General features: G+C 42.9%; 1 protein-coding gene and 1 long non-coding RNA gene across 3 annotated transcripts in view; one reads left to right on the top strand and one right to left on the bottom strand.

Moving 5' to 3' along the window:
- The window catches only part of LOC128080069 (uncharacterized), a 222144-nt gene that overhangs the window by 159924 nt on the left and 40648 nt on the right, over positions 1–21572 (top strand). The window lies entirely within an intron of this gene.
- ANTXR2 (ANTXR cell adhesion molecule 2) overlaps positions 18421–21572 on the bottom strand; it is a 100003-nt gene continuing 96851 nt past the window's right edge. The window contains exon 17 of the mRNA XM_052681879.1: positions 18421–20281. Coding sequence (XP_052537839.1) covers positions 20243–20281 — 39 coding nt within the window. The 3' untranslated portion in view covers positions 18421–20242. The remainder of the gene's footprint in view (positions 20282–21572) is intronic.

Here is a 21572-nt window from a genome sequence, read left to right as displayed (position 1 = left end):
GAGACGTGACACATGATCAGTGGGCATGGTGGGCATGGGTTGAGGTTGGACTTCGTGATCTTAGAGGTCTTTTCCAACCTTAATGTTTCTATGATTTTATGCCCCCTAAACCTCCAAATGAGATAAGGGTTTTAGGTAAGGGAAAAGCATAGTGCTCCTGGTGTGTGGTATCCCTAGCATGAAGTTAGTAGAGCCAGATTCTGAGCATTCTCCCTCAGTTCAGTAATAGACTTCTTTCAGTAGTACAAGTGCCCGCCTAAAAGCTGTGATTCAGGCCAAGTAGTACAGGTGTGAACTTGTGAGCTATTTTACTGCGTTGCTTAGAGGAACTCTTACAGATACTTATTTTGAACCTGTCTTGTACTGCTTGAGCTTAACCTGGTCCCTTGGCGATTTAAACTATATTTGACATAAACTGGAATGAAATTGATTTCCATTCACCCGCACAGAACCTCTCTCAACACACAGCATTACTTAGAACTTTCTCATTGAACGTTTTGCCTGAAGCATTTTAGGTGTTCTGTTGTTGTTTCTGTAATACCGAGCAGAGATTTATGATGTACTCCAAGATGATGACTGAATGTATCTGTGCTTCAAGACCCAATCATGTAAGCAGGAATTAAAAAGGATATATTTTTAAGAGGAATACAAACTTCACATCAGTTTCAACAGTTATCAAGGAATGTTTCAAAGCATACAGCAGAGCTACTTTTATGTTATTTATTTTAATATCCACATGTACTCAAGGTAAGAAATTGGTTAGAGAAATCTGTATAGAAGGAGAGCCAGAGAAAAGACTTGTAAAGTACCTGAACGATATATCTCTGCATGTAATTAGAGTTTCTGTATTATTTGGTGCTAATCTCTATTCTTGCTTCTGGTCTGTGCTGTGTTAATTCTATGTACGGGAGCAGGGTGATAAATTATGATTCTCACCACTTTGTTTTGAGAAATTGAGAGGACTGATGTAAAATCCCCATCAAGCCCATGCAGGAAGCCTTCAGGAAGTTTGTTTACCAAATGGACACTAAAATGTGGGTTGTTTTTTCTGAAGTTTTTCTCTTGTTGAGCAGAGCTTTGATTCAGTGCCTTCATTCCATTTGTAATCATACTATCAGTTTTCAGAGGGCAGCTTTCATTGTACAAACTCTTGGAAATGAGAGATCCTGAACATCAGTGTGTTGTCAGGGCCAAAGCAACATGCAGTCACCTGCCAAATTCAAACATGTGCAATGTTCTGCTCTCTCAGCATATGTCATGTCCACCTCACTCCCACGGAGGGGAGGATGCTCACTGAAAGAAAACAAGTGGAAGTGTTGAGCAACAGGGCCACCCACCTCTTCTCCAGGAGAGCTGCCCATGCAAGGTGGTTCCAGCTATGTCGCATCATTTCCATATAGTCACTCCACACCAAGCAACAGATGCAGGAAGATGTTGTATCCCATTTTCATCTGCCAGTGCTTCTTCCCAAGGAGGGAGGAGAAGTCTCCCTGGTATTATACTAACCAACAGTTGTTCTGCTTTTCTGATGAGTAAAGATGTTTAGGCAAGATCAGGGCAAACTGGAGCCCATCCAGAGAGCAAGTTTGGAGACAGAGTAGCTCCCTGTGTGATGGCCACACAATCCTGCTAACATCTCCTAGACCTGGGCCATGCTTCTTGAGCTCAGCTGAGTTCTCGGAGCTGAGACATCTGCACCTGGGAGTCCTCCCTGCAGACATCAGCTGGAAGCTGTGAATGCAGCCAGTGGTGTACTAGTGGGGCACTGTGTTAATCTCCAGCAATTACTATGGAAATGGGTATTTAGGAAAGCAAAGAACCACAACTGCTTTCTATTTTATTGACAGTTTCCTTTCTAAACACACTGTTTGCCTCCAGTTCAAAATGTCCTTTGCAGTGGTTCTCAGAGTACATCTCCCATCACCATTTCTCAGCAACTTGGCAGCAACTTTATTGTAAGAGCAGCAACTTTCATATGGTATGAATTAGATTTGTTTTTTGCTAAAGGCTGTTGGGAGCAATCTATTCCCTCCCATTTTTACATCTACAATTTTAAGAGCTGTGCTCTCCCTTTGATGAGTCAAAACCCCTGAACTTTTGAACCACCTGCGCTCATGCCAAAAGTATGTATTGCAGATCTGTTTCTCCTGAGCCTTTCTGACCACAGATCTCAAAATCAGGTGTCCCTATCCCTTGTCAAGTTATTTGTACACTACAAACTGTTAAATGCAAGTCTGAAGACAAGTTTCTGAGTGTGTATTAGAGCTGACTTTAGACAAAGTAACTGCTATATAGAATCAAGTACAGACTGTATGTGTTGGGAGCTATCTGGCTCTCTGGTTAGATCAAAGGTGCAAGCATCAAATCTAACCACAAACTCATGTGGATGTAGCCACAGGTTGATTCAAACTTGAAGCCAAATTCTTATAAATGAAATGGGAGAAAATTGAGGACATTCCATGCTAGACCTGGATAAACATAAAGGAATCAGTTAGACTTGCTAACCAGACAAGTCTGAATTGGAAGCACTGAAAAGATAAAATCAAATGAAACTGTAATGCATGAGGGTCCACCAGTGCCAACCTTTTGCCGTCTTGACCTTACAAATGAATTAGTGCAAGTTCAAAGTACTGCATCTCTACTTCACAGTTTAAGCTCCAGAAAGCCATGAGAAATCAGGTTTCCTCCCTAGTGAAAAATAAGTTTGCCAAAGCTTTTTTTTTCCCCCCCCAGTGCTAATAACATGATATTCCTCAGGCGATCTGAGTGGGATGATCTCTTGGGCTGCCCTGGGCCACCCTGTTCCACCCGAGCCCATGGAGCTGGATCAGTGCATTTTGACCATCCCACCAAACCACCACTCGTAGCCTGGGATGAGGAGGAAGGTTAGAAAGCCCCTCCTGATCGAATGAAGTTCCTGAAGCTGAAGAAGGGAAGAAGAGTATGGGAAGAGAAGTATTGCAGCTCAGACTGTGTCCAGTTTTTGGTGGAGAAATCTGTTAAAGGAGCCAGAGTGGAGAAAATGATTAGCAATGTGGCTTGGTTGCAAGTCACAGCCTCTGGAATGAACAGCAATAAAAAGTCTGGATGACTCTTAGTACATCTTCAGTGAGAGAAGAAGGAAGGATTTCAAACCTTTCCACATCCAGCTGGCAGCTTGCTTGCTCCATTACTGCAAAGCTGTCAATCCTTCAGTATTATTTTAGTTGATTTTTGGCTGAGCGAGCATGCAGTCTTCATCTGCAGCTCTCTAACACTTCCTGCAAAACAAGCAGGTCTATCAAAATGCTTTTTCAACGGGTCACATCTCCACAGTGCCGTGGAAAACTGTGGCACCAGTGGAACAGGCAGGTTTTATTGCCGCCGAGACATAACCTGATGGCTGGTGCAAAGCCCCAGTCCACCAAATTGCCTACTGAAATCCAGAGGTAACTGAAAAAAAACCTTCAGGTCTGCTGGCACAGGAATGTAGTGAAGTCGTCCCCTTGCTGTTGTCTTGAGGTCAAAGAAAACATTATCCAATAATGCTTTGTCTGGCCAAATTTGCGTTTAGATTTCTACATCTGGTAGCCATGGACTTACAAGTCTGAAACCAGTGATCAAGGTTTATTTGCTTGTTTTAAAGCATTTTGAGGTTTTTCTTTCAGTCATTGGACTCTCAGACTGAAAGGAAAACTCATCAAGGACTGTGGACACCGATCAAACTTTTATATGAACCTCTCTGGAGTAAAATGGATGGATTTTGTATACCTTGACACATGGGATCCTTTCACAGAACCAGAAACACTTTTCTCTTACAGGCAAAAAGTTGGCAGAACTACTTCTGAGGCCCAAAGTTACCACTGCCAGGAGCTGTGCACCTGTTTGCATCAGATCGGAGCTCAGTCTGACACTGGGAAGGAGCCCCGAAGAAAGAGCAGTTTGCAAATTTGTTGCTTTTCTGATTGCAGCTGATTGCTCAGTTCTGCACAGGGTTTTCAAAAGGTCACGGTATGTAGCAGAGTGACTCACCGCAGCCTCAGCCCTTGGAGCATTAGCAGTTGGAGCAGCACCCAGCATGTTGTTTTCCAGAATATTAATGTTAGTGGAAGGAAGAAAAAAAAAAAAAGACGTTCAATGTTTTTAAGGATTTGGTTTTGTAAAAGACATCTGGTTGGAAGGATTGCATTGCCTAATGCATGTTTCAGTCTTTTGTGGGCTGGTATTTTACTACATGTGCTGGCTAAGCAGTGGCTCCTTTCTTTCATTTGGGTTTTCTTCCTGTGTGCCTTCACTGTTGCCTCTTAGTGAGCTGTGGCTTTTCAGAAGTGCAGCTTCTGTACGGACTCCTTAAAAATCCTCCACATCCTCCCAGCTGCTCCTTTCCCTTTGGCTGTGCTTTGGAGATGGTGTGGAAGGGTTGGGAAATATGACCTAATTGAATCTATGAGCAGATAAGCTGTCTTCCAAGAATTTATTTTGTGCAGAGGCAGCAAACAGCTTGTTTCCATGCCTAGAGATGAACACAAAGCAACTCTCAGCTTTAAATAAGCTGGTTTCCTCCTCTTCTAAGATGCAACAACCCACAGAAATTGTCATCAAGCTAATAATACATGGCCTTCATGGCACTGCAGGAAAGTGGTCAAGTACTGGAGGAAGCTATGTCTTGTAAAGGCAGGAGATGATGACTTGCTGCTTGCTTTCTTCCTGCTTGCCGCATTTTAGGACTGACATCACCTTTGTGGTCTCACCACTGATGAGTCTGGCATTTGTGCAGCTTACTGGATCCTCAGGATGTTCTGCAGACCAGGATATCCTAAAATAGATCTGGTCACAGTTGCTGACTTGCTGGTGCATGTGTCTGCTCAGATTGTGACCCGTAAGCCCTGTCTTACTTCCCTTTTTCCCCAAAAGAACCTGTCCTCACCAAATCATGCCCTGAGTGCATCTCCAGGCATGTTGTTAGGAATCACCTGGGATACAGGAGGCTGTGCACATGATGGGGATGTGGCTGCATGCTATGGGAAAGTGACCTCCTTGTCTTGCTCCAGGATCTGCCTGCACCTAGTCCCTTTGAGCTGCAGCATAAAGCATGCCAGCTTAGATGCCAGCCCACGTCAGGCCCCCTCTGTTTTCATTGTGCTCATGGAGAAGGAAGGAAGGAAGGAGAAAAGCTTGCTGTATTTTTGTTACATCGTTGATAATTAACATACCACAATGCTGTTACAGGTCCCAATAAAAATAAAAAGTCTTTGCAGTGATAATGAGATATTCATGCATGGCAGCTCCAGAGTATAAACTAAACTTTTATGGTATATGTTAGCTATGGTAAATGAAGTGAAACTGGGCTAAATTCATTATGTCCCATCTCAGCTACATCTCACAAATAATGTGCCTTGAACGTTTTCATCACAAAGTCTATTTCCTCTTGTTGCCAACTGCAGTTAAGCCGCACTGAATATTCTCTCTGCAGAGATGGCAGAATCTGAGTGTGATACAGGACAGCAGTAAACATTCGTTAAGCAATTAATATAACCTATTTACAAGGAGTACCCACTAGTCTCAATGTAGGAAATAGCATCTTGTGCCTTTTGCTGCTGTCAGAGACCAGGGAGTTCTGCGATGGCAACATCTCCTATGCTGCAGCACCAGTGGGTGGGTCCTGGTGAACTCAGGACAGGGAAACTGAGACATGCAGGGTGGGAACAAGGGAGAAAAGGTGCCAGCCTTGTGGTTGTATCTGAGAGGTTTGTGGTGTTTTCCATCTCAGCTGTTTTGTGCCCTTTTTGAGATTGGGAGCAGGGTGGTGTTTAAGCTCATTTTCTAGCTGAATTTACAGCACAAAGCCTGGCATCTTCTGTACCTTTTTTTTTTTTCTTAAAGTGTCTTGCAAACTGAATAGTGTTGACTGAAAGGTTGTCTCATTTGGCGCTGTTTTCATTAGATAAACCTAGACATTTTTTGCTGATAATACTTGCACCAATTCAGAATTAATCATAGCATAATAGAAGGTGGTAGATATGGTTGTTAATTCTCTATTGAGTCTGCATCCCCATGTTTATTCTCATTTGTTCTGATAAGGTCCATTGTCTCTAATATTGCTTCGTAAAGGGTAAGAAATAAATCAACGGTATTTAGCTTTTCTAACCATCTGGTCTGGCTTACATCCCAAAATCAATTTTTAAGTTGAGCACAGTTCATGTATTTTTGCCTTGTAACAGAGGATGTCTCTGGGGAGAGAAGGGAAGAAGTTCCTGCTAATCTCACCCCAGGGATTAATCACTTTCATAGACATCGCAGTTTAAACGCTACAGGTTTTTGTTGCTATCGTAGCTTCAGTTGTCGGGCTGTGCTTTCACAAGGAGCCAATAGGAACCTTGTTCTTTGTCTTAATGGGATTAGTTCTTTGAACAGCAATGCATTAATTTGAAGGATAAAAGCACTTGGTTTGGACGTGGAGTTTAGTTGCTTTGGTGGCACTCAGATGCTGTTAATCTTCAGCATGTGTATACACTATAACACACTTTGAGTCATTATAAAACCATCCTGTGGAGTTAAGCCAATTGTTTTTAAGAGGTGTTGTTAATGTAATGAAATTTAATGCGTTTGGGAGCTACTGTATTGCCACAGATGGGAAATACATCTTGTAAACTATAAATTTTTAAAAATTATTTAGCATTGTCATTGCTATATGGGGCCATGTGGCACTGAGCACAAGATAACTCCACAGTTTTCATTAAAACACACAATAATGAGATACTTAAAGTCCACAGATGATATTTTCAGGAACTATTATAATAATTAGAAAGGAAAATGGGTTTAATAAAAGTTGTAAATGATGATGACCAGCCAGACCTTGTCCCTTTCTGCAAACCCCATCTGCATTGCGCATCTGGGCATGGGAAGCAATGAGTAACAGTAGTTCGTCTCCACTACCCTGGCCCGGAAGAGGAGGCATGCATGTGTGTTAGGGTTGCTTTGGGATAAAGCGGTGACAAATAACCTTAAGGAGAATGAATCTGTAGGAAAACACATAAATGTTTTTCCAATCAGGCCTCAACTCCTGGCAACCTGTTGCAGGATGCGTGGGGCTCATTTCCACAAAGCTATGGAGACTCCTTACTTTGCCAGAGTGATACAAAAGGATTTGAGCAAAAGTGACAATTGAGAGCCAATATTCATTACAGCAGCATGGTCATGGTGGAAAACATGAAGTTAAAATTGAGATCTCTTACTTAATAAGGGCTGCAATCAGATCTACTTGTACCAAGCAGTGAGATCTGTAGGTGCAACTGATCTTTGCATGGTTACAAAACCACTCTGTTGAATAAGCACTCTGCTAGCTCCAACAACTGGCAAATCTGTTGGTCGCAAGGGTCTTGCAAGTGGAGAGAAGTTGCAGTCCCAACTCAGAGCTGATGGAGGAACATTTGCAAGGAAGATTCAGATTATTCCACTTGGAGATCCCACATGCAGCAGCTGTGCACTGGAGTGCTGCTCAGCTGGGTGGAGAAGCACAGGGTGTCCGCGTTCAGCCTGCAGCTTGCTATCATTCTGGGCAGCGCTTCAGGCAGTGCTTTCAGCTGAGATCTGCCCTCCCCTTCTTGCATAGCAGCCCCCTTGCTAGGAGAGGAAAAACAAAAACAGAGCTATGGTAACCCACTGAATTCTGGCTGTGGAGCGCAAGAGCCCCCAGCAAGGGCTGACAGGAGGGAGATTTGCTCAAGCTGTCTTCTGCAGCGAGTGCCCCGTTGCAGCCCAGCCCTGCTCCAGCATCACCTTTTGGGCGGGCTGTTGGCAACTGACCTAAATTGAGACTGAGCAAAGAGAGCAAGCAGCTGCCCCACCGCTGTTGCTCTGTTTTCAGCATGGATCGAGCCTCCCTAATCCCCTCGGATTTTGTATCTACCAAAACAGCTTGGGCCCATCAGTAAATTGCAGTGGCATATGGTCCAGGTTTATGAGTAATCTGGCACACGCTTAAGGCAAGGAGGGACGTCATCCTTCAGCAAATACAGAAAATATTGTGGGGCTTTTTTATGACTGTATTTAATATAGTTGATGAGAAAGCTGTGAGAAATGTTTACCATTTAAGTCGGTCCTATTTAACTTCAGCTGTGGGTTGAAGCAGCTACGTAACGAGAAACAAATAGAAATAAAAGTGGTCTCATTGTCCCGCAGGCATTTTGTCAGTGGGTGCTGCTCTTACAAGTGCATTTGCAGCCAGGAGAGGAAGCTGTTCCCTGATCTAACTAGACAGGGTGACCCACTGGCCACCTGCAAAAGTCATCCCTATGCAGGTGACCAGATTCCTCTAGATCTGGCATACATCAGAGGGCATGGACTCATCCCCAAGGGAGAGAGAAGCAGAGTCCAATTTGGGACTGATCTTGATGACCCTGATGAGAGGGAATGGCCCCAAGTTTAGCCAGGGGAGGTTCAGGTTGGATATTAGGAAACATATTTTCTCAGGAGCAGGAAGGCACTGTCACAATCTGGGAGTGGTGGGGTCACCATTCCTGGAGTTTTAAGAACGGTGGAGATGTGGTACTGAGAGACATAGTTAGTGGGCATGGTGGGGGTTGGACTTGGTGACCTTAGTGTTCTTTTCCAACCTTAATTGTTCTATAATTTGTCCTTCCATCTCTTACCTTTCTCTTCAGCTTAGGCCCATGTGTGGTGGCTCTTCTCTCTTCCCCTGTACTCACCTTGGGATCAGGTTCCCATCCTACAGAGATCATGAACTTCCTTTCCCTCATCCCAAAGATTCATGTTTCCTCTGAGTGTTTGGGCTCCAGGAGACCTCTCGCTCGCCAGCTCTTTCCTAATGCTGCAGCACTATGCAATGCTTTGGCAATGTCAGATGTTTTCCAGGGGCCGTGCAGGGTGCAGTCATGGTACAGGGCAGCTCTGAGCTGTGGCTGATTCATGGGCTTCACTGGGAGCAGCTGAAGCCGCAGGGAAATGTTCAGCTCTCAGATCGAAGGGAACAAAGGAGATAAGGCATTTGGTGGTGATTGGAAGAAAAAGGCATTTCTCAAGTAATGAACACAAAATGGCCTCAAAAAATATTTCTATGTCATTTTTTTTAAGCACGAGGAAACACAGAAGTAATGTTTTCCTTTCTGAAGAGAAGCTTTCACCTCTGAGGTTCTAAAGCTTGAAAAGCAAATTGCAGAGCCAGAGAAATCAGCCTTTCAGCTGACTTAGGCGGGCTGGATTGGACACAAACATTGTGTGTCAAATAATATCACCCTGCAAAATAAAATAAATTTTAAAAAGGAACTTTTGGTGGTTACCAGATGGTCTGCTCAGAGGAAATTATTTGAAGTAGCAAAGCCACTCCATCAGCTGGTTTGATTTAGTTACAGATACAGAAATGTTAGTGGCTAGTTTCAGAGAAGTCCTGCGGTCCATATGTTTGTCACTTTGTGGAGAATTACCATATAGCTTGGTTTAGAGGAACCAGGGGCACTTAGCGTGATCTTTTTATATCATGAACACAGAAATACGCTCCACCTAGAAGGGCCTCAGCTCAGCATCTACCTCTGCTTTTCCTGAAGAAAACAGAGGGGCTTGATGCACGTGTGGGGTGGATTGGGACAGGAGAAGGTCTCAAATTTAGGGTCTGTCTATGACAGCAGGGATGCTCTGACTGGCAAAAGAATAAAATCTGTAGCAGTGTTCTGCTGACTGGCTTATCCTGTGCACAGCAGTATTTTACGTGCTAATGTGGAGTTTTTCAAACCATGCCTATAAAGGGAGAAAGCAAACTTTGCAAGGATTGGCAAGTGCAGCCAGGGCAGAACTGTGGGATATTCTGGGAAGGACCAAGGAGAAGCTGAAGCAAAGAACAGGATTTTCTGACCTACTTCTTGCAGACAGAAAAAATAGCAAGAGAGCTTGGATGGGATTTGCAATACTCTTTGCCCACTGTGTCCTCCTTAAAAATTGAGTACTGAAATCCGAAACGCTTCACAGTGAGTGCAGTGACCCTCAGTTGCCATCAGGGTCTGCACCAACTTTCTCTGCGTAGTACCAAGGCAGCAAGATGCAGGTAGGTAATGGAAAGAACACACAAATCAGGAATCTGTCCTGCAGGGTTTCTAATAGCAAAATGGACTGTCAGGAAGCCACTGTTAATTGCCATTAAATAGCTGAACTGATGTGGTTTGAAATGAGCATCAAAGAGGAGCTTTGTCCAGTTATTGTCCAGGTCAATAACTAGTTTTGAGCATCAAGGGTGGTGGAGTGGAAAGTCTCTGGGCTTACTCTTCTCCTGCTACACAGAGCACTTGTCACCTCGTTTCCAGTTTTTGACCCAGCAAAACACAAAATATCTTGTGACTAGCATTTAGGGGAAACCACATCTGGTTAAAATGTGACACAGGCAGTGATATTAAGCGTCAGCTGTGGCCAGCAACCTCTTGGCTCTTGGACCTGCAACCCTTTCTCATTCGTTTCTAAGGCAAATTGTTGGAGCTCCAAGCAGGAGGCTGAAGTTTCCTCTAGTCCCTGGGAAGCCATGGGCATCTGCTCATCATTCTAATTTTAAGCGCATGATGACAGGATCTTCACATGCTTGGTTACTCTTTCTGACTCTATGGTTGCTTCCTTCAATCAGGGACACAGCCCCACCTTGCCCTGCTTTCTTGACAATGTCTCTCCTGAAGAGCAGCCTGTGTGCTCCTTCTACTCTTATGTGTTTGATGTGAAGGTGGCAGTGGCATCACATAGACCATTTTTTTGCCAGAGGATTTGTGCTTTTGTTCTAAAGATTAACTCATCCCCGAGTGTCAAGCAGTACACTTTGGTCTCTGATTCCTCTTCTCTGTCTCCTGAATCCACACTAAAAACTTGCCTTGACATCTAAGCTGTATTTTCCAGGTCCTTAATTTCACCCAGCTGCTCATACGTTGGCTTTTCACTACCCATAACAAGTTTCATACACCACCAATCATACACCAGTGCCAGCACTCAGAAAAAATCCTAGTGACAAGACAGCGTAACATTCATCGTCAGCAACTGCACCTAATGTATTGCAGTGATGCTCGGTGCCAGCAAGTTTTCTCCTTGGCGGGAGTAACAGTAGGACAGAGCCTCTTGGCCTTAGTCTGTGTCAGCACAGCCAGAGGTTGGCTTGTCCCCCAGACTGTACCCCATCCTGCAGCGAGCCCCTGAGCCAGGCTCCTGGGGCCACTCGAAAGAAGCAGCTCTGATGCTAATGCAGGAAGGGAAAATGGCATTTCCTCAAGTGTGGGGAATAGCTCTGGCCTTAAACATACCTTCTCTACAGGTAGTATTGCATGGGAAAAAAAAAAAAAAAAAGAAGAAGAAGAAGAAGGAAAAAAAAAGAATTCTCAGATTGGTGTCTCTCAGCTTATTCTTAGTAACCGTGATGTTCTGTTTTTATCTTGCGACTCGATGACTCAGAATTTGTATCTGTAGCCATGAACGCACACAGAGCGTGTTGCTGCAGGACTCATTCTGTATCCCTGAAAGCCGAAGGAGTTAAACCACTTTCAGATGGGCCTATTCATGCTAATAAAGAGCCTTGGAAGTGGTCCAGCCAGCAGACACCTGGGTATTATCCGAGCATCTGACACCCCCAGAGAACCAAAGCCTTGATGAGCTTTATAGACTAACAGAAATCTTGAAAAAGAAAGGAGGCTTTCCATAGAAAATGGATTTTCAGGGCCAGCTGAAGGACATGACGTTCAAGATCATTGCTTTAAAATAATTTTTGCTGCAGTTAATGTGAAGCAAAGAAGAAAAGAAAACCCAAGACAGTGAAAGGATAATTAATTCTGAGTTTGAGCTGCAATTTGAAAGGGCTATATTGTGAAGTGACCCTTTACCAACTTCTATCTGAACCAGCACTTCTCATAAAACCCTCTTGCAGAGGAAATGTAGTGTTGTTTTACTTTTATACCATATGTTTGTTCTCCCCTACAATATTGAATGACCTTGAATCCAAACCTTGCCCGGAAGAGCCAGATATTGTCTCAGCCTTAGCCAAGGTGCAGCTCTCGCCTCACCAAACCCTGGCTTCCATTGGTCTTTTGCAATGGCAGTGGGCTGTCCCTTGAGCCCATCTGTCAGAGATCCCTTTTTTCTTACTTCTTTCTTCCTTCCTTCTCCTAGAGCAACCATAACCTGCACCTTTGCCATGATATTTGTGGTGCTGGTGCTACCACAGGTGTTTTCCTGCACAGAGCTTTATTTCTCTGCAAAGCATCCACTTCTATGTGAGCCTACACTGAGCCATAACACTCCCTGGCTCTGTTCTCATCCACCTAGTGTGACTCCTGCATTTCAAGTACATTTTGCACTAAATTTCCTCAGCAGCTTTTATAAGGAGGTGTTCCACAGGCAAAAGCTTGCACAGAATACAGTGTTTGTTACTGGGCAGTTCCACTGTTATTTGAAAAATATTTATCTCTGGTCTACTCCTTCTTCTTCACCTTACAGAGAATCAAAACAAAAGCCATCGAGGCCAGGACACTAATGAGATTCGCATTTTGGACATCATATTAGTACAATAATGCATTTCACACTGTTGTTTCCTAATTTGCCTAATCAAATAAAAGGAGATCAAGCATTACATAGCCCAGCCTCCCTGTTCCAACAAGGTAACACTGAACCCATTCGTTTTGCAGTTCAATTAATTTTCCCTACGCAGGTTGGCTAAAGCACATAATTTAATCAGCATTTTGCAGTTCTGTCAATAGATACAAAACATTCAGGGTGTTGACAATACCCTGAGCAGCTGTCTCGAGTAGTAAGGAATTGTTGAGAGCATGGATAATACTGAGAGGTTTTTGGAAAGAGTAAAGGCGCTATGGGATGCTGGATGAGATGCTTTCTGGATGCCTTAGTGATGCATGTTCATTACTTTAGTATTTTGTTCCCCTGCTAACAAAATGCTTTGCTGTAGCACTGTAGTCAGACCTGACAGATTCACCTGGACTGTCAGAAACCTGTAAGTTTGGATATTAGAAAACATTTCTTCTCAGAAAGAGTGATGAAGCATTGGCACAGCCTGTCCAGGGAGGTGGTGGAGTCACTGTCCCTGGAGGTGTTCATGAATCATGGGGATGTAGCACTGAGGGACGTGGTCAGTGGGCATGGTGGGAGTGCATTGGTGTTTCAGAATAAGCTGCATTACTGTCACTACTGCGAGTGCTGCTCTCCTGAAATAGAATGAAGACTTGAGCAGAAGAATTAGAAAGCACATTTTTTTAAAGTGAAACCAGTCAATAGGTTGGGCTTGGGATTTTGTTGTGATTTGGGATCTGCATTTCAGCACTTGTGATGTAATAGTGAGAAATAATGTTGGTAACACAGGCCCAAACTATAAAAAAAATTGTAGTTCTTCTAGATTTTCCCATAGGTTGTGATTTGCTGGAGAGTGTGTTGCAAAACCGTTTCTGTGCACATGGCATTTTACCTCAAAAAGGTGCATTCTCCTTACCAGCCATCTTCATTAGCTGTTGTGTATCTTGTGTAGCTCATGACAGTTGCAGCAGTACTGGGTGGACGGGGTTGGTCAGTCTGCAGAGATGTCTGTGTGAGGTGAGGAACCACTGCGGAGCTCCTGGGCTTGGTGGTTGCTGTTGGTGGCTCATCGTTGCCAAATATGCTTGGTTTCTCCATTAGCCAGAAGTTTAATAATGGGCAAATTTATGCTGAAAGAAGCATCAATTTAAGACAGCTTAAGGCAACCGGGCACAATCCTGCGAACTACTTTACTGAGGCAGACTTCAACAAATCCCAGCAGCTACATGGAAGGCAGCAGCTACAGCCATACTGAAAACCAGCAGAGCTCACCCCTATGGATTCCATGTGGGGAAAATCAGTTCATTTATGAAATAAGGCAGAAAAAAACAAGTGGGAAAAAAAAGAAGTGTGAATTAAATAATATGACTTTGGTGCAAACATGTAGATCAACCGTTTGCTTTTCCATAGGATACAGAGCCATCCTTGTAATGCACTAAGAATCAGTGTAAGTTTACTGCCAAAACCTAAAAAATCATCAAATAGAGGCAGTTTCTTGTATCCAAAGTCCCTCATTATATTAAAAAAATTATTGCAGCAGAAAATTTACAAGTGCATCACAGGACCCACTTGTACTGTTAAACAGATGGCACCTACACAAGACCCAAAAATATATAACAATTTTAATTGAGCCAATGTGAAACAGATTTGTGAAATAAAATAGTACATGCCAGGTCTAATAAGGCTTTTACTAGAAATTTTGACATAAAGTAATTTTGTAACAGCTCAAGAGGTATTTAAAAAACGCTCATTAGCAAATGTAACATTTACTTCTCCTGTTTATTGTCATCTCTTTAGTTTTTGATAGGTATGTTCCTACCTGCTTTAATTTTTTCCCCTCTTGGTATAGTTTTTCTATCTCCTTGTGACATCTGATGTTTCCTATTGTAATGATACCATTTTCATGTTCAGCTCCTTGGGCTGGGTCCTTTTCTCCTTGCTGGAGACAACAGCAAGACCCACCGACCTCCTTAAGCAGTCTCATGAGTAGAAATAATACTGAAGCTTGCCTTCTACTGAAATGCAGTGACTCCATTACTTATTCTCATTCTGCTGATGATTTATAAGAGCCCAAAAGTTTTGTCTCTTTCTGCTACCATTGTGTTCATTCTCCCAGTTCCTTGTTTTCTCTGAACTAGCTACTGTAGGCATGTGCTTTCTGCAGGACATCCTTACAGCTGCTCAGGGGATAGGACATATTCAGCAGCATGGAAGAGGCATGGGCAGGAAGGGCAGAGTCAAGTCCTACTTCCCTATATTGTGGCTTTTATCCTATTCCTCATGTGAGCAAGAAGTTCTAGTGAGCTAAAAACTGAAGACAGATGGTGATGGCACCTTCATTGCTTCCCAATGAGCTACAAAAAAAGAAAACCGTTCTGCAGAAGACCAATGTTATTTTAGTCACGAGATAGCAGTCAATAAGTGCAGATAAAATGTGTATTTTCCCCACCTGGAAAAATGTCATTGATAGTGCTCAGTCTCATCCCTACAGATGAAATTGTGGTGAACAAAAGAGAGACTCAGCCAGCTGCAGGAGGACTGCATTTTGTCCAAAGTGACGGAACATAAAATCCTCTGCTCCTTTTCCACGTGCAGGGAGAATAAGCAAGAGGTGCAACCTCGCTACTGGTGCCTTCCTCTTGTTTTTTTAATATGTCAACATGATCTGAATTGTAAAGACATGCTTAAAAGTGAAAACAATGAGCGGTGCAGTCTGATGTCACCACTAATTTCATAGAGACCGGATAACTGTGTATTCATAGTCCTTCAAAATTACGGGTAGGAGACGTACACATGACTTGCATGAGGTGCCTCTCACCAAGACCGACAAATATGATGGTGTCTATTCAGCCTTAAACAAAAAATTTTAAAAAATTAAAAAAAAAAAAAAGAGCCAAAATTGCAACTACAATATGTACATTATAACATTATAAATATGTTATATTTATAAATTATAAATATGTTGACACTGAGTAAATATCAGTATGTGAAATACAGAGTTGTGATGACGCATTAAGGACGATGAAATGAGGATAAATGTGGCATGGTGATTTCCTAAAGGAAAAACAATGGTGTGAATTGGGAGCAGGCAGCCCAGGTTCTTGTGCTGTGTTTCTGACTGAACAAACCTGCATCATGGCAGGGAAGAAAATTCCTTACTTTCCACCTTAGAAATACCAGCCTGACGTGTCTCCCTTTGTTTAAGCACAGTGGATTAATGTTTGCTGAAAGCCATAGTTCTTGTTAAATTAAAAACTGACTAAAAGGAAACACTTAAAAATCATTTTCCTTTTATTTCTATTAACTCCAGCCAATTAAATTAAATACATATTATCAATATGTATTTAATAAAAATAGCCTTGTCTTATTTAGGCTATTCTGCTGTCCACAGTACTGTTTCCATTGATATAAATCCTGCTTTATCTTTGTTGTAACTGAGCTCTCAAAGGCTGCCTGGTGCTATTTCTATGCATTTTGCATGTTGCTCTTCAGGAGAAAGTGTTTTGTCAATGTGCAGTGCTTGTTGAAGAAATTCTGATGCGCGGGGAGGTGTGCATTCTGCTTCCTACCATGGTCAAGTAGAAGAAGCATCAGTAAATCCCTTAAAAAATCAGAGATTGTTACAAAGTGCTGCTTGTACCTCATACAGATGCAGTTCTGTTGCAGCAGCTCGCCTGTGAGCAGCACTTGCAGACAGTGAGCATTACTGGGGAATCTAGCATAAGGACTGCAGGACCAACTTTCCATTTTCCTCATATTTCAGACTTTTCTGCTCCCTCATCCTGCAGCTGAAACATATTTTGATGTAGCCGATGGAATCTCTATGAGAATCCACGTAGCTTTTATTTCTCATCCTCTGGAATCGATGCTCCCTAATTGCTGTGGCTCTCTCGGTACATAGCAGCATGCTGTCAACACGCTGTCTGTGTGAGCAAGGTGTGTGCCATTTACCAAGCTGTACCGCAGCAGACTTTGTAGTACAAGGCACGTGAAATAACATACTGCTCACTGGGAAACTTATTCCAAAGGCATCTCTCAGGCCTTTTTTGAATTGCCACCGAATAGGATTTATTTTTTTTTAAGCAATTTATTCTTTGCTGTATGTTACTCTTCATGCTTACAACATAAAGTAGCCAAGCGTGCCATGTTTTGCATGGGAAATTGCATGTTTTGTACCCTCCTGTTCTCTGCAGAGACCAAATTGGGATGTCCCAGGCTCTGGTTACAAGAACCAAGCCATAGCACAGCACACCACGGCCAGTGCATGCATCTGTACAGCCTGTCATCAGTGTGATGGTCTGAGTGTCGGGCTCATCTTACCTGGGATGGGAACCTAGAGCTCATGTTTGTTGAAAGCAGCACACCTTACTGGGAAGGGACACTCTCTCCACACACAAGCTCTTTCTCCCATCATTTTCTGAGAGACCTGTAGTCTCCTAAACCAATGAAGGGTTGCACCAACCGCCGCCTGTAGTTACTCTCCATGTGTATTTTGAGGTTTGCCTTGACACAAAAATAAGATACTGAAGTAAGAGGAGGCGCCTTCTTACAGCATCTATTCAGACTGTGGATGTTGCTTCTAAGTAGAAAGTTTCCTGGGTTGCTCTAATGCTGATTTATTTTTTCAAGACACAGTTAGGTTTGGTTGGGCAGGCTCAAAGAGATCCAACAAGCATCTTTTCATTAGGAGATATCCAAGGTACGGAACAGTGCAATGTATGAAATACATGCATTAAACCCACCAATGATGTTTTTCTCCAACATTTTGAGTGTCGTGCCAAGTAAGTCTTACCTTGTGTCATTTCGAATCGGTGGATTTTAAACCATGATTACTTTGTGCCTCTTGCCCCCCAAATTATTTATGACAGATATTCCGCACTGTAAAATAATGAAACTCTTAGGGTGTTCTCTTCAGCTAAATGAAAAGTGTAACATAGAGTAATATCATGCCAATTAGAAGGGAAAATCAATGTAGATATCTGAAATATGTTTTTGCTCGGAATCAGCCGCTCAGTGAAAAATTGAGCATTCTGCAGTTTCTAATGAATACAGATAGACGGCTATAGAGAAAAAAATTATGAGTGGACTTATACATCTGTGGCTGTTTTTTATAAATATTCTTTGAGAGACAGCAGATACATGAGAGGAAAAAATCCTCTTCATCTGCATGTTTTTCTATTATGCAACAGACTGCTCAGAATGCAAGCTGACAATTCCAGAGATAACTCAAAAGAAGTGTAGTGTTTACATTAAAAATAAAGGAAAAAGAAGTAAAAGTGAGAAAAGTTATTCTTAGTTTCATCTGACGAGATCTATGTTTCAGCCCAGGCTGTTCCAGCATTGTGAGTAAAAGTTCTGAGTCTCTTGTGTCTTAGCAAGCTTACTTTAGCTTGGGTTCCCCATCTCACGTTCGGCTGCAGGACACCCAGAGGCTTAGTCAAGGGTTTGAAATAAGCCAAAGGCAGTTAGTGGCATGAAGTAAGCCAAAGGCTTGTTGGTGGTTGGGCTCCATGGGTAAGATCAGCTTTTATAAGCTTCTGCGCTGGCCATGGCCAACTATGGGCCGTTTGTGTCAGAGTTGCAATTACACTGGGTACGGTGGTGGAGACCCAGCACTGCAGGCACCTCCTTGCTGTGTGTGGACTTCTGATGGTGCATACTGTATTACCGGAGTGTGACGTGTTGCACAGAACCGCGGGACAATCAGAAGCCCTTGAGTTGGGCTGCGGCCAGTTTTTCTAGCACACCATGCGATGCCACAGGGAGACCACCACAAATAGATGGTTTGTCTGCCAAAGTTGGTGGCTGCATGGCTGGCCAGGTGAAGTTGGCTCTTGTGTAGAGAATGCGGGACTGGGTGAAGAAGAAGAAATGCTCACAGAATTAAGTAATTACTTTATTTATAGCGTAATGTGCACACATGGTTGTTGATGATGAGGCTACCAGTGACATAAATAAACTCAAGCAAAAGATGTAAGCGAGCGGATATACATGAAGGCTTCTTTGGGCAGTGCCACGAATTTGGACATCGACCAAGAGAATTATTTATGTCCCTTGTGATTTCAATGAAGAGCACAAAGGAGATAATTAGACCAGGATGCTCCGCATTGCTCTTTCCATCTTGCACACATTCATGCCCACCAAATGTGAAATGTTCGCCTTTTCCCCTCAAACGTGATGGTTGTTGAACTTATTTTTAGTGTCATTTGATAAGCCTCCCTGCTCGCAGAGAGACATCCCACTGACCCAGCCACTGGTCATTGTCTATACCAGTTCCCATCAAAGCAGGCGCGCTTTGTCAGGTTTCGACTCGAATATCCATTTTGCATCTGAAGTACAGTATCGAAAGTGACTGGATCATTTGAGCCTTTTTCTTCAGCTGCTCCCTCCTTCCTCCCCCACAGTGTTTCCGCTCACGCTAACATAATTTGGCATCATCGACGTGACACGACACTGGTTTTTCTAAAAAATTATAATACATACATTGTCGATGTTTTATGATGGCCGGCGCTCCCGTAAATTTAATTTCTAAATTGATGGAAGGAGGTCTTTTTCCATTGCTGAATCTGAACCAGTGCTCGGTGCCCCCTTGAAAACCGAGTAATGCACATACAGTAATAGGTCATTCAATGTCAAAAAGCATAAAAAAGATGAGCAAAATCTTCACAGGCTGCTGCTTGCTGTTGCCTTTAATTATATTAATTAAACTTTGAAATTCTCATGCAAAGAGAGTTGCTGGCTTGTGACGCTGAAGAGCCCTTGGAGATTCGGGGGGGAAAAAAACCCTGAGATACCAGCTTAGTGGCTACTGCTTTTTTCATCTAAAAAAAAAATAATACATAAGCCTACTACTGCTAGGTATGTTTATAGATGATGATGTTTTATGCGCTACTGAACTTTGAATGCAGGAAGGGGGAAAAAACCACCAGCCACAGTGTCAAGGTCTTGAAGCATCAGTCCCTCAAACTCTGCTCAAGATCTCTGGTTACAGGCTGTCTTCCTGTGCAATAACGCTCTATTAATTTTCTTCCTGTCCCGGGTGCATAATGAAAGAAAGGTGTCTTCAAAAACTAAAGGGCAAAGTCTTGCTCGCTACCAATACCTTGAGGCATCCTGTCTACATTTTGTCATGCGTGTGCACTTTTCAGTGTTAGAATGACAAGATTTCCAGTCAGAAGGTTCCCGTAAGGCACAATGCGATGGGAGACTCGGGAGGATTTTGTGATCTGACATCGCTGTAAGGCAGTGAACTCTTGCGTTTGCTGAGCCTGGTGGGAAGCTTTATCCTCCGCCCATGGCAAACAGTCTCTATTTACATAACACGTGCCATCTTTGCATCTGAGAAACTCTGCATCTCCCCTAAAAGCACATTATGTCCTGAGAATTCGCAGTCCTTAAAAAAGTAATGAAAATAGAAAAACATTATTATCTTTGGTTGTCTGTGCTCTCCCTTTTATGTTCTATAAAGCAGAGGCATAGGAGTCAATGCTTCTTGTCACTGTTGCAAGTCATGGAGTAGGAATGCACGGTGGTGGAACGTGAGAGCTTGGTGCAGCGATGCTGGATCCTGGTAGGGTGAATGCAGAAACCTTTTGAGTTTGGGCTGAAGGTGCTCCAAGAAACATGGGGAAGTGCTCAGTTCTCTCTGCTTGATTGGAAGGTGGCAATGTGGCTGTATTTCCTCCTTGTATCCTCTTCTCCTCCTCTACTGAGACTGAACTCGGGTGAAGTTAATACATCGGCCCTGAGGGGGGAAAAGAGAGAAGCTTTTATTGGTTGATGAAGTAATGAATGCAACCAAGACTTTCAAACGTTGAATATTGCATGCTAAAAGAAGCCTGTAATTTAAATTCAGATGTTTGTGAAAATAACATACCCATGGCAAACATTTTAAGAATTAATGGAAATTACCCAGAGTAAGGAACTACATTTGACTTACAAATTTAGGATGGTAGGGAAGCAGTGATGACACTGAAGACACACTTTGAACACTCTTGAGTTCTTCTATGAGGGTAATATACAAATGTGAAATTCTCACTAACTGCTGGGAGCAAACTCAAACTTATCTAAGCACTCAGTAAAGGGAGATCACAGCAAAGGCAGATGCTCTACCGAGCCAAATCCTTCCGCACCATAGTGCAGATCAACGTGACTGTTAGCAGAGATACTGCTGATTTGAAATTGTATTTTATTAGCAAAAACCCAGCCCTGCATCTACAAGCTGTGTTCTGATGCACTTAGAATTGCTGTGCTCCGAAAGCAAAAGTGGTTTCTTGTGGTCTTGCACCTTAGTAAGTGCCCTTTTCCCACAAGCAGGTTGAGAATTTTGACAGTTTTGGTATAGCCAAATGAGAGACAAATCCACCAGTAAAAATATTAAGTTCTTTTTATTGACTTGGGACAAGCACTGAAAAAGACCCACTTTTCAGAGCTTTGGTAAATGTGAAAGCTCCACGATGATCATCAGATTTTGAAGTTGAGTGTTGCCCTCAACAGAATAGCTCCTGAGCTATTCTGAGCTCTGAACAGCTCTTCTGTGCACAGCAACAATACATTTCCTTCTGCAGTGGCACAGAACAACTGACATCAATTGAGCCTTCTCTGGGCAGAGCAAGCCATTCTCCAAGGCATCACATGGAGGTGTTAAGTGCTGTTTGAAAACGTACAGTAAGGTTAGTGAACACCTATGGAATGTTTTATCCCAAGGTTCATAGTTAATTGCAAAGTCTCTGGGTGGGCTCAAACACAGGACATAATGCCATAAACAAACAAAATAAGGTCTGAATTTCCTATTACTTTCATTTTCTTATTTTGAGCTAGTGGTTTTACCAGTAACCATGGACAGCAATGACACAGAGTGGTGGTTGGTTGCTCTCATAGGCACCCGCCCTTGGCTAGCATGAAAGGGGCAGTGTTTCCCAGATCAGCTCCAGGACTGAAATGCACAGTGCATCAAGGGATCTTTTTTCCTAATGCTCTTCTAATGATTCTACTTCCTGTCAACTCTATAATAAATAGAGAACTGGTAGATAGCT

Source organism: Tympanuchus pallidicinctus, unplaced genomic scaffold, assembly GCF_026119805.1.
Source record: "Tympanuchus pallidicinctus isolate F22 unplaced genomic scaffold, pur_lepc_1.0 scaffold2, whole genome shotgun sequence".
Classification (NCBI taxonomy): domain Eukaryota; kingdom Metazoa; phylum Chordata; class Aves; order Galliformes; family Phasianidae; genus Tympanuchus; species Tympanuchus pallidicinctus.
The sequence above is the reverse complement of the archived record's forward strand: the minus strand, read 5'-3'. Positions and strand labels throughout refer to the sequence as shown.